This window comes from Herpailurus yagouaroundi, unplaced genomic scaffold (assembly GCF_014898765.1).
Source record: "Herpailurus yagouaroundi ecotype Mexico unplaced genomic scaffold, PumYag 249, whole genome shotgun sequence".
Lineage (NCBI taxonomy): Eukaryota > Metazoa > Chordata > Mammalia > Carnivora > Felidae > Herpailurus > Herpailurus yagouaroundi.
In genome coordinates this window covers 530,978-543,309 of record NW_024412466.1, presented here as the reverse complement: position 1 = coordinate 543,309, position 12,332 = coordinate 530,978, and the positions used below count along the sequence as shown (strand labels likewise).

General features: G+C 63.5%; 1 protein-coding gene across 13 annotated transcripts; it reads left to right on the top strand.

Annotated features, from left to right (window-relative positions):
- The first annotated feature begins 6 nt into the window (after nt 1-6).
- Nucleotides 7-9,511, top strand: NSMF (NMDA receptor synaptonuclear signaling and neuronal migration factor). Of its 13 annotated transcripts, none has more exons than XM_040460247.1 (16): nt 7-129; nt 471-532; nt 1,226-1,732; nt 2,918-2,993; nt 3,882-3,887; nt 4,209-4,277; nt 5,223-5,275; nt 6,093-6,182; nt 6,681-6,805; nt 7,020-7,103; nt 7,189-7,222; nt 7,326-7,396; nt 7,542-7,621; nt 7,815-7,917; nt 8,148-8,223; nt 8,312-9,511. In XM_040460247.1, exons 1-16 carry the CDS (start codon nt 59-61, stop codon nt 8,407-8,409), a joined length of 1,605 nt encoding a protein of 534 aa, XP_040316181.1. In that variant the 5' UTR covers nt 7-58; the 3' UTR covers nt 8,410-9,511. The 13 variants fall into 13 exon arrangements, with proteins under 13 accessions (XP_040316181.1, XP_040316179.1, XP_040316186.1 ...); XM_040460245.1 differs by having other exon boundaries at nt 4,185-4,277; XM_040460252.1 differs by having other exon boundaries at nt 4,185-4,277; nt 7,532-7,621.
- Nucleotides 9,512-12,332: the final 2,821 nt, after the last annotated feature.

Here is a 12,332-nt window from a genome sequence, read left to right as displayed (position 1 = left end):
AGGCGGCGGGCGCGGGGCGCGCTCTGAGGCCGGGGGATGCGCCGCCGCCGCCGCGACCATGGGCGCCGCCGCCTCCCGGAGGAGGGCGCTGAGGAGCGAGGCCATGTCCTCGGTGGCGGCCAAAGTGCGGTGAGTGCGGCGGGGCCGGCCGCCGGGGCTCAGCGCCCGCCCCCGGCCCCCCACCCCCAACACACACACACACACACACACACACACACAGTGACAGGGGCTGGACAGAAAGCAGGCCAGGGCCCCGGCCACGTTGCACTGGGACCCAAGGCCCCCGGAACTGCGACCTGCTAGCCCTGGGCTTTCTGGGGTGGGAGGGCACTGTCTGCCATGGGTGACCCCGGCCCCTCCCTTACCGGTGCCCAAGGTCTGGGTGGGGGTGGGGACCCCAGGCTCCCATCTGAGCAGAGTCCAGAGTGGTCTGTGTGCACTGACAGCGCACCCCGCTGTCCACCCTTCAGAGCAGCCCGAGCATTTGGCGAGTACCTGTCCCAGAGTCACCCTGAGAATCGGAACGGTGCAGGTAGGGGCATTCGAAGAGGTACCGGGGCGGGGTCGGTTCGCAGCCCCACCGCACCCCCACGACCTAGGGATGCTGTCCCCTGCTCCAGCAGCCCAGGCCCGGCCCGCAGGCTGTGGAGACTGTGGGGTGTGAGCGGGCAGCAGCTGCTCTGCTGGGCTGGCTTCCTCACGCCCCCTGCCCTCCCTGGCCCAGAGCCCCAGAAGGAGCTTGGAGTCACTCATCACCATGGCACCCACCCAGCCTGGGCCGTTGGCATGGCAACAGGCCTCCTGGCACCCCCAGGGCTGGCACCGCTGTCTCTGGGGGCCAGCTGGTGGGGGGGAGGGGAGAAATTGGCACTGGGCACACGAGTGCAGTGGCAGGCTGGGAGGTGGCCTGTTTATTCCTGTCTACCCCCCACCGTCACCCACAGGTAGTCTAGCCTGTCGCCCCCACGCACGCACACCCAGAGCTCAGGGCCCAGGTAGGAGGAGGGTGGGAGCCTCTAAGAGGAGTGCGCAGCTTGCAAACACCTTTTCTGGAGATACCAGGGGCTTAGGATGTGGTCACCGGGGCTGGGGGGCAGCCTCTGCCCGCCCCCCCCCCCCCCCCATCTGAGCCAGGCATTCGCTGGGTGTTCTTTGCCCTCACGGCACCAGGAGAAGGGGGGGCAGGGCCAGGAGGGCTTCAGTTCACCTGCTGCCTCTCTCCCAGACCACCTGCTGGCTGATGCCTACTCTGGCCACGACGGGTCCCCCGAGATGCAGCCAGCCCCCCAGAACAAGCGCCGCCTCTCCCTCGTCTCCAACGGCCGCTATGAGGGCAGTCTCTCAGAGGAGGTCATTGGTGGAAAACCGACCGCTGAGGGCCCCCAGCCCCGCGTGTACACCATCTCCGGGGAGCCTGCCCTGCTGCCCAGTCCCGAGGCCGAGGCCATCGAGCTGGCTGTGGTGAAGGGGCGGCGGCAGCGGGAGCGGCACCCCCACCACCACAGCCAGCCCCTGCGTGCCAGCCCAGGGGGCAGCCGCGAGGACATCAGCAGGCCCTGCCAGAGCTGGGCAGGCAGCCGCCAGGGCTCCAAGGAATGTCCCGGGTGCGCCCAGCTGGCCCCTGGTCCCAGCCCTTCCCCTCGGGCCTTTGCGCTGGACCAGCCACCTCTGCCCGAGGCCACCAGCCGCCGCAAGAAGCTGGAGAGGATGTACAGTGTTGATCGTGTGTCTGGTGAGGGGCTCGTTGAGGAATGGGCAGGCTGTGGGGCAGGGTGGTAAGCTGAGCCTTGGACAGGTGGAGGGTGCCCAGGTCGTGGCATGCAGGTAGCCTTCTGCTGCTATCTCCCACGCCACATGTCAGCCCTCGTAGTTGGTTTTGGCCCTGCCAGCACCAAATCAATCAAGGAGTGCTTCCCGGAGGAGGGGGGCGGGGGGCAGGAGAATCTTAAAGATTGAGCAGGCAGAAAACATGGCTTAATTAGAAGATGGGTCTGCCTTTGGGAAATCCTGGGAAATAGTCCCTGCCCTGGGTCCCAGCAAATGGGAGTTCTCATTCACCCTAGGAAGCACATATCTATCTGGGGCCTGGCCAGCCATTGGGAGCCTCCCAAGGATTGTTGAGCTGTGTGGGTGGCTGGCGAGCCCTGAAGGCCTACTATGTCTAGAAGAGGCCTCTCTGGGACACTTGAGCAGCCCCATGCCTCTTGAATCTGAAGTCACTTCCTAAAAAGCAGAGTCCTTACTAGCTGAGCACCCACGTCGTCCCAGGACACCCCCTGGGCTTCCAAGTCAACAACCTGCTTTGGGCATCAGGGCACAGGCCTGAGGTGTGGGCAGTTCAGCTCCATGACCTCACACTCCTCTGATGAACACAGCTCAGGGGCTGGGGTGGGGGTCAGGGCAACTCTCAGGGGGGTAGAGCAAACTTTCATCCACCTTGTCTGGGAGCTGGAGGGGGCAGCCCTCAGCAAGACCATCTCCATGCTGCCTGAGGGCTCCGCCTCACTCTCCCGGCAGGGTCCAAGGGAGTAGAGTGTGCAGGATGCAGACAAAGGGAGGCTGCAACCATTGTCCCTGCCCTGCTTCTCTCCGAAGGGGAACAAAGTGAACCCTTTTCTCTGGGCACCCTGGACACAGGCTGTGCTTTCAAAGGACCGCTCTTCAACTGTAGGCCACCAAAGGGAGAGCTAAGCAAAGACAAACTGTCACGAAGCCTCTGAGCTGTCTTGGCTTGAACAGCTAAGCGGGCACATGCTGCCTTACGGCCTGTGCCAGCCTCCGCCCACCTGGGAGAGGGCTAGGGGACCCTGGTGCCTTTCCTCCACTGGCTTTGGCAGAAGCATTGCCTTCCCTGGCAGAAGGGGGTAGAGGCGTTAGGAACTCCCAGGCCACCCTAGCCACTTCTTTTGTCTTCCAGATGACGTCCCCATCCGTACCTGGTTCCCCAAGGAAAACCTCTTCAGCTTCCAGACAGCAACCACAACTATGCAAGCGTGAGTTGTGTACCTGATACGTGCCCGCTGCGAGGGGTGGTGCTCAGGAACTACTGCCAGACCCTCTCCTGCCCTCTGGGCCCACCTGGGTGGCTATTTCTGAGCGACCCCACATGCCCACGTCCCACCAGGTCTGCCAGATGTGACATCAGTCTCAAGGAAGGCAGCGCTGGCCGCTCTTCCCCCCCCCCCCACTCCCACCCTCCACTGCCCCTCCCATGCCCCGTCTCTTCCCACTCCTCCCTTGCCCACTGCCCTGCCCTCTGTCTCCTAGCCCTCCCCTGTCCCTCATGGTCCTCTGCGGACCTGGCCCAGGGCTGAGGCTGATGTAGTCACCACTCGGGCGGTTCTTCCAGGCCACGGCCCCAACTCAGCTTCCCAAACAGCAGCTTACTTGCGTGTTCTGTATGAGCCTCAAGGGATCACAAGTCAGGAGTCCCCTGCAGGGGCCTGCTCTTCTCTACCTGTGACACATATCTGGGTTTGTTTTCTGATATAGCGTTCCTTCCCGGGAGGCACCCTTTGCTGCAGTGTCCCCCACACTGAGGAAGCTTCCGCCCCTCGTGCTACCCTGGGGAACCCACCCCTGCCCTCAGGCTGGCTGGGGACTGCCATCTTTGCTGCCAGGCCCAGGCCCAGCAGAAGCAGGCCTCTGTGCAAGCCCAACCACGTCACGGCACTTGGTGGCATGGGCCAGTGACCTCAGTGCCCACTGCCCTTTCATGGGCTTACCACAGCACTGCTAGTGCCTTGCTAGTGCCTGGAGTGCCTGTGAGGGACCCCTGGAGTCCATGACAAGAAGGGAAACGACTGGGAATTTACAAGCTGAGGGGGTCGTGGCTTACTATGTCTTCTTTCTTACGCTGCCCCTTCCCGCCGCACCTCCAGCATCTCGTAAGTACTCTGCGGGACCCTGAGCCTAAGGGCGTGGTGGTTGTCCCTGGGGGACCCCCCACCCCCCACCCCCAAATAGGTCTGGACAGGCCAGGGACCTGGGCCTTGACTGTGAGGGAGTGCTGTGTCCCAGCACCAAGGCCACAGCAGGGCCTGCCAAGAGCCGGGCTGAGGACAGGGTGAGGCAGGCCAGGACCCTTCTGCCCGGCCCTGCGCTCTGGATGCCCCTCCGGGCCCTGTGCTCACGCTTCTGTCCCCGCGTCTCGGTCCCTCCTACCTACCTGCGGCCAAGGGCAGTGCTGACTCGTGGTGGTTTCCCAGGGTGTTCAGGGGCTACGCGGAGAGGAAGCGCCGGAAACGGGAGAATGATTCTGCGTCTGTAATCCAGAGGTAGGGCCTGCCAGCCACTCGCCACCAGAGTCCGTCTCTTGTCTGTGCTGGTCTGGCCTGGGCCCACTGGGCCCTCGCAGACCTGATGGGGGAAGGGCGGTGGCGACCACTGGCCTGGCCCTGCTCTGGGGACGCTGCAGGCAGGAGAGGTCATGTGACCTGGGCCCCCCAGGCCTGTGTTTTGGGGTGTTTGGGGGGCACATTGCCAGTTGAACTGCAGCCAGCTAGCCCACCCGTGTCTCTTTCTGGCCCTTGAACCCCAGGGCTGTGGGGTGAGCAGCAAAGCTTACGCTCCCCATGCCCCACCTCAGAGACGTGACCAGAAACCTTGTCCATCTTGGACACTGGACCCTGGCGGGGCACAGATTTGGGGGCGAAGACCTGTCTCTGAGGTGGCCCAGGGACAGAAGGGCAGGGGAGGGAGTGTCTGCAGGCCCCAAACCTACCTGGGGGGTCGGTGCGGACAGTTGCGCTTCCCTGGCCCGAGAGCACAGGAAGCAGGAGCCCTTGACCACCTGGAAGAGGGGGGGCTGATGGGGTCCAGAGTATGCCTGGGCCCAAAGAGGGAATTAACGGTGGGCAGTGGAGGTGGGTGCCTGAATGCTGGGGAGCCACCAAGGGAGTGGTCCTGCATGGGGAGGGGGGGGGGGGGCCGGGGACGGGGAAGAGGGGGGTGACCGCAAGAGAAGGCGTGATCATTGTGCCTTTGTCCTGGCAGCAAAGGGGAGCCCTGGAAAGGTGTCAGCAGGAGAGGGACTGGGTGGACGGTGGGTGAGTGGGAGAGCGTAGGGGCGCCAGGAGGGCATTTATCACCTAAAAGGGCGAAGGCAGGCCATGTCAGGTCCGGCTGCTGGGGGAAGAGTGGCGAGCAGGAAGCCTGGGGGATCCGTCCGCCTCCCACCCCCCTTTCGCGGTCCTCACCAGCCACCGGTGTTTCTTCCCCAGGAACTTCCGCAAACACCTGCGCATGGTCGGCAGCCGGAGGGTGAAGGCCCAGAGTAAGACCCCGGGCGGGAGGGCGAGGGGGTGGCGCTGCTCTTGGCCGGCTGGGGCTTCGCAGGCTGCTCGCTGCACCGGAAAGACCCAAGTTCCCAGATCCCCATTCCAACCCCACGGCCTTCTTCCTACCGCCCCAGGCCCGCCAAGAAACCCTTGACTCTGGCCCCGCCCCTAGTCCTGCTGCGGACTCCCTGACTCAGGCTCCGCCTCAGGTCCAGCACGCAACCCCACCTCAGAACGCCTGGCTCTGCCCCTAGCCCCCCTCCTGGCTCAGACCTCGCCCCAGAACCGTTCGCCCCGCCCCAGGCTCCGCCCCCAGCCCCTCCCCCCAGAACACCTGGCTCAGGCCCCGCCCCTAGCCCCCGGCTCAGAACCTCTGGTTCTGGCCTCGCCCAGGCTCCGCCCCCACCTCCACCCCAGAACCCTTGGCTCCAGCTCCGCCCCCCGTCCCTCCCCCCTCTCCCCCCCGCCCCAGCGGAACCGATGGCTTTGCCCAGGCCCCGCCCCTAACCCCGCCTCAGAACCTCTGGCTCTGGCCCCGCCCCGCCCCAGGTCCCACACGCCACTCTTGTCCCCTCGCCCCAATTGGCGTCATTAGGCGCCACCCCCTAGTCCTGCCCCACCTGACTCGGTCCCGGGTGGCCCAACCGCTGTCCTCCGACCTCCCCGCCGTCGCGTCGGGAGCTCGAGGACTCTCCCCCTGGCTTTCCCAAGTCTGCAGTCCCTTGTGTCTGGAGTCCCCTCAGGCTGTGCCCCTCCCGCCCCCGCCCTCCGCCCCGCCCCCCGCCCGCTGACGCGGCTTTGCTCTCACTGCAGCGTTCGCCGAGCGGCGCGAGCGGAGCTTCAGCCGGTCCTGGAGCGACCCCACCCCCATGAAAGCCGACACTTCCCACGACTCCCGAGACAGTAGGTGCCCGGCGCAGGCCGGCCCACCTGCCTCAGAGGTTCCCCTAGTCCCCCAGTCCCCGCGCTCCGCAGGGCGGGCCTCCTGCCCGGGCAGCTAGGCTTCCGCGCTTCTGCTCTCTGAGCCTCAGTTTACCCATCTGTGAGGCGGGGGCGCCTGGCACCTCCGACCTCGTGGGCAGGGTTAACTAACGGCTACGGCAGTGCTGGGCGGGGGCGCGTGTGTGCTTCACCGACTCTAGAGGTCTGAGAGGCTGCAGTGCCCTGGCTGGAGCTGACCCTTGCACGGAGGTCAACAGCGCAGCAGCTCTGGTGGCAGCGGCCAGTCTCGCCAGGCTGGTGGTGGCCAGTGTTGGTCTCTGTCACCCACCCTGGGTTTCTCGCCGGCCCGGAGGGCCCTCCAGGACCATTTATCGCGGGTCCTGTCTGCCACCCGTGTCTGTGGACCACGGCTGGGGCTGGAGGTGGTCCACAGTCCTGGTGACCCATCCTGCCCCTCAGGTAGTGACCTGCAGAGCTCACACTGCACCCTGGGCGAGGCCTTTGAGGATCTGGACTGGGAGACCGAGAAGGGCTTGGAGGCGGTGGCCTGTGACACAGAGGGCTTTGTGCCCCCCAAGGTCATGGTGAGGTCGGGCCGTCTTTATGCTGTTCCTATTCCAGCCTGTCCTGGGCTGGAGGGGGGGAGGTCCCTTTTCCTCCAGGAGCCCAATGGCTCTGCCTGGAGATGATGCGGCCACTACAGGCTGCCTAGCAGTGGGGGACAACCTCATGGGGCCTCCCACTGCCCGTTGGCTCCAAGGTGGCTGGGCCCTGAGCAGCTCCCCGTGCTGTCTCCAGCTCATCTCCTCCAAGGTGCCCAAAGCTGAGTACATCCCGACTATCATCCGCAGAGATGACCCGTCCATCATCCCCATCCTCTATGTGAGTGACTCTCCCCCAGCCCCTGGTTCTGGGTTGGACTGTTGCCCAAGAGGGACTCTGAGAGTGTGGCCCGTGTCTGTTTCAGGACCACGAGCATGCGACTTTTGAGGACATCCTGGGTATGTGTCCTCCAGTCCCCTGTCTTCTGATCCTGGGTCTGGGGGCTTACCCATGGGCTATGGGGGGCTTTGGAGGGCCGTGCTCACACTCCTCCCTCCATAGAGGAAATAGAGAAAAAGCTGAACATCTATCACAAAGGGGCCAAGATCTGGAAGATGCTGATTTTCTGCCAGGTAGGACTCAGTCCCTTTCTGCCGTGGGGGTGGGGGGTATTGAGAATGCAGGCTTCGTGCAGACGTGTGTGAGTGCGTGCGTGTATGGGGACAGTGGATGGACGCCCTGTGTATGCCCCACGCGGCCAATTGCAGTTTCTTACAGGGTGGCCCAGGACACCTGTACCTGCTCAAGAACAAGGTGGCCACCTTTGCCAAAGTAGAGAAGGAGGAGGACATGATCCAGTGAGTGGGCAGGGCTGCACCCCGGGGGGCTGGGCAGAGGGGCTGGAGGCAACGTCCACCCACACGGCCCATCCCCGCAGACCCTCCCTGTGATGCTCCGTCTCTGGAGCCCTGCCCTGGCCTCTGGCCTGCCCCTCCTTGCACCTGGGGGCCTGGGCTGGAGACCACTTGTGACCCACCCCTCCCCCACCAGCTTCTGGAAGCGCTTGAGCCGCCTGATGAGCAAAGTGAACCCAGAGCCGAACGTCGTCCACATCATGGGCTGCTACATTCTGGGAAACCCGAATGGGGAGAAGGTACAGGAACCCCCAAGCCCTGCTCCAGTTTTCTGGAGACCACAGATCCAGTAAAAGACTTGACAGAACCTCCCACTTTTTCTTCTGTTCCCTTTCTCTCTTCCTTAACCCCCCAGAACCACCTGTGCATGAGCCCCCGTCAGTGGTAGAGAATTCCTGCTTCCCCCCCAATACCGTTCACCACCCCCCTTCCCCTACCCTGAACTCATGGCCCTGCCCCGCTCTTTCAGCTGTTCCAGAACCTCAGGACCCTCATGACCCCTTACAGGGTCACCTTTGAGTCCCCCCTGGAGCTGTCGGCCCAAGGTGAGTTTCGCAGGCTGGCTCCCGGCCTGAGGGGCGGGGTCCAGGAGGTAGAGGCCTGAGGCCTAGCCACCCTCTCCTTTGGCCCCAGGGAAGCAGATGATAGAGACCTACTTTGACTTCCGGCTGTACCGCCTGTGGAAGAGCCGCCAGCACTCGAAGCTGCTGGACTTTGAGGATGTCCTGTGAGGGCCACGGCCACCGCCTGGCTGCTTCCTTGGACCGGTGGCTGGGGCTGGGCCACGTGCTGTGGGCCGCCCAGGACCACGCGGTCCCAGTCTTCACAGCCGCTTCAGGGCACCCTCAGATGTCGCTCAGGTTCCCACCCACGGGTCTGGTCCTCACTGCACCACAGGCCAGAGGTCACAGCCCCCGGGGCCCCGGGACGAGCCTCACCCCATGTGGCCAGGGGTTGCTCAGCGGCCAGGCGCTGACAGGGCCTAGGCCTCGTGCAGAGGGTGCAGCACTGGGGTGGCTCCTCTTAGCGGGTTCATAGAAATAAGTGCAATTTTCACACCCCCAAAACAATTCAAAGGGAAGCAGCATTACTAGTTGAATAGTTAAGTGCTATGTTACCAGTTACGGTGTAGACAACCTAGCCCAGTGTGTGTTCAGGACCTTGTCTGCCCCCAGCTCCCCCAGCCCTGCCGTATTTGATCACCAGCACCAGGGTGGCCCGTCCGTGGGGGCGGTGTCGCCTGGCTGCCCGGCCCGGCTCTGGCCTTGGCCGAGTCCCTGATGGTCTTTGCTTGTTCCCTCTTGCCACCCACTGCTTCCTCTGACCTCAGCCGTACTGGCCTAGCAGGGGTGCCTGGGAAGCCGCGGGGCAGGGGGGAGGTGACACACCTCCCTTCTCTCAGGAGGCTCTGGGTTGAGCCGGGCCCTGCCTGCTCCCCGTCCTCCAGCACCCGCCTGGCCCTCTGATGCCGCGGTGCGTTCAGCTTTTGCCAGCCTTGGTCTGGAGGCTTCTCCCAGCACAAAGGGTTTGGCAGGGGCAAGTGGGGCTGGGCCCCGCTGGGTGAGAACCCCGCCGCACACTGCAGTGGGTGCCTGGACCCCGCAGCAGCGCTGAGCAGACGGTGGACTCTGGGCTGTGGCCTTGCTGGGGCCCAGTGGGGCCGGCTCTTGTATATAGCTGGGGCTCAGGGGCAGGACCCCTTTGCAGAGCCTGGGTCTGAGGACACCTGGCTGTGCCCTCAGCTAAGGGAGGGGGCAAGGGCATGTGCTGGGCTCTGAATGATGTACGATATCCCTTAGAGTGACCATTAAACCTGACCCTCTGCTGCGGCCACCGCCTGGGTCTCCTCTGTCAGCCCTGTCCCTTACCTCCCTGGGCCCAGGAGCTTCTGGGTCTGCTGGTCCAAGGTTGCTGCTGTGGTGGCTGCCCGCACACCTCTGCCTGGACTGACAGGGCTGGGTGGGGCCGCTAGACCTCCTTGCCAAGGGCACACTCCAGAAGAGGGTCTGGCAGCCGGAGGAGGGGGAGAATGGAGAAAAGCAGGTTCTTGAGATGGCCGCTGGGGGGGGCAGGGGCTGTGCTCCTGGAAAAGGTTTGAGAAGGATCAGGAGGTGCAAACAGAGACGCTCCTGTGCCCTGCCTCCTCTGTCACTACCCCCAGGCACTGGGCGGAGGGCCACCCATCCCCCTCAGGCCACTCTCCGCGTGTGGTCAGCAGCGTGGCTGCAGCAGGATGCCGAGAAGTGACCACGGGACCAGCTGGCCAATCTTCTTCTCTGTCATCCCCAGATGTGCCTAATGCTGCTTTCTCCCCAGTGGCAAAGCTGCTGCTGGACATAGCCAGGCTATGGCTATGGCCAGCCTGGCTGCCTGGTGGCTCCTGGTCCTGTGGCCCAGGGATGGAGCGGCAGGTGCCAGCTGGGTGTGTCCACGCCAGCAAGGGCTGGAGGGGACAGGAGGCCACCGGCGGACGGCACGGGCAGAGGCTGGGAGGCTTGCGGCCCGGGATGTTGAGAACCTGGGGCCCGGCGGTGCTTCCTGGGGTGGGCGTGCCAGCTCTGGGGGCGCACGGGCCCTGGAGCCTCCAGGCGCGTGCACGGTCTCCCACGCAGGGCTATGGAGGGCAGCGGAGGTGTCGGCACCAACGTGGACGGACACGTTGTAGGTGCGTAGACTAGATTCCAGACGCCTGTCCACACGCTCTCTCGTACTGGGTCGCTGACTACAAAGTCACGGGTCACTCGGGAGTCCTTTGTGCTCTCGGTTCCTGAGCCGTGGCGCGTCTCCCCTACTCCTCACACCTGGGGTCCCCGTGGTGCTGCCAGAATCGCTCTCCGTGGGCTTCGCCCTCCGTGTGCAGGCCGTGAGGCTGGCCGTCCGCAGATGACCCGCCTGCCTGCCCACCGTGTGCGCAGAAGGCACGTCCGCTGTGCCGCCGCGGCCCTCGTCCGAGACCAGCTGGAAGCTTTGTCACGGGCCCCTGCCCCTCCCCTGGCCCCTGACGGGGCCCTGCATCTGCAGGTCCGGGCTGCTCCCGCAGGTTGTCCTCCCCACACGCTTCTTAGGGACGGCTGTGGTGGGGAAGGCAGGGACATCTGCCGGCAGGAGGCTCGCGGCCTTGCACCTGGCTCCCGAGCTTCTGTTCCTCGCCTGTGGCCACTGAGAAGCACGGAGGGAAGGACGTCAGATGGGGGAGGTGCCCGGTACAACGCGGACAAGCGTTTTAGGGAAGCACAAGCAGGGAAGGTGGTAGCAGACGTGGGGCTGAGGCCGTGCTGCTGACCCACCTGCCCCAGCAGCTGGAGACAGTGATGGAACTTAGGTCCTTGCCATGTAGGAAGTTCTTCCCTAAATTAGAAAAAAAAAAAATTTTTTTTGTTTTAACATTTATTCATTTTGGAGAGACAGAGTGTAAGCAGGGGAGGGGCAGAGAGAGAGGGAGAGGCAGAATCTGAAGCAGGCTCCAGGCTGCGAGCTGTCAGCACAGAGCCTAACGCGGGGCTCAAACCCACGCACCGCGAGACCATGACCTGAGCCCAAGTCGGATGCTTAACCGACTGAGCTACCCAGGTGCCCTGACCTGTAAGAAGTTTTTAAGTATTAATAAGAAAAGGACAGGGGCTCTTGATTTCAGCTCAGGTCACAGTCTCACAGTGCATGGGTTCGAGCCCTGAATGGGGCTTCGCACTGACAGTTCAGAGCCTGCTTGGGATTCTGTCTCTCCCCCTCTCTCTGCCCCTCCCCTGTGCATTCTGTCTCTCTAAAAGAATAAATAAATTTTATGGGGCGCCTGGGTGGCGCAGTCGGTTGAGCGTCTGACTTCAGCTCAGGTCATGATCTCATGGACCGTGAGTTCGAGCCCCGTATCGGGCTCTGTGCTGACAGCTCAAAGCCTGGAGCCTGCTTCGGATTCTGTGTCTCCCTCTCTCTCTGACCCTCCCCTGCTCGTGCTCTGTCTCTCTCTCTCTCTCTCTGCCTCTCTCTCTCTCTCTCTCTCTCAAAATAAATAAACATTAAAATAAATAAAGCGAGTAGGTAAGTGAATGCTGATGGTGACACATACACCTTCATAATTACTCAGAAGGCCAGGCCTGAACACCCGTGTCTCCAATCGGCATGGGCAGAGTCATCCCAGCCTGCCCCGTGTCCCCCACACTGCCCTGTCTGGAGCTCACTCACATGGTGTGGGTGGCCCAGCCTGCATGTCCAGGCTAGCCCCCACAATCCCGAATGGCTATCCTTTGGCACTCCTCAGCCCCAGACGAGGGCCCTGGAGGACAGAGCTGGGGCATGGTCAGCCAACAGGGTGGGTGGGGGAGTGTCTCCAGTCACAGTGAGGTGAGATCCTCCTCATCTAGAGAGATGGTGTAACTACAGGCTGTGAAGGAAGGTGTGGCCGCTCACTCCTGGCAGAGGAGAGAGGACCTGACACCTGCCCCTGCAAATGGCAGGGCGGGCCAGGCAGCCTCCGTCCTCACTCCTCTGCCGCAACATAGGGGGCACATCTGCCTCATCCAGAACCTTCCAATGCTCCCTCACCCGTAGAAGAAAACTCACATTTCGCACCACCATTTGCCCCCTGCTTCCAGAAGGGACACTTTGTGCCCACAGCTCATTTTACTAAGTCTGTGCACCCTAGAGAACAGATTGGTAC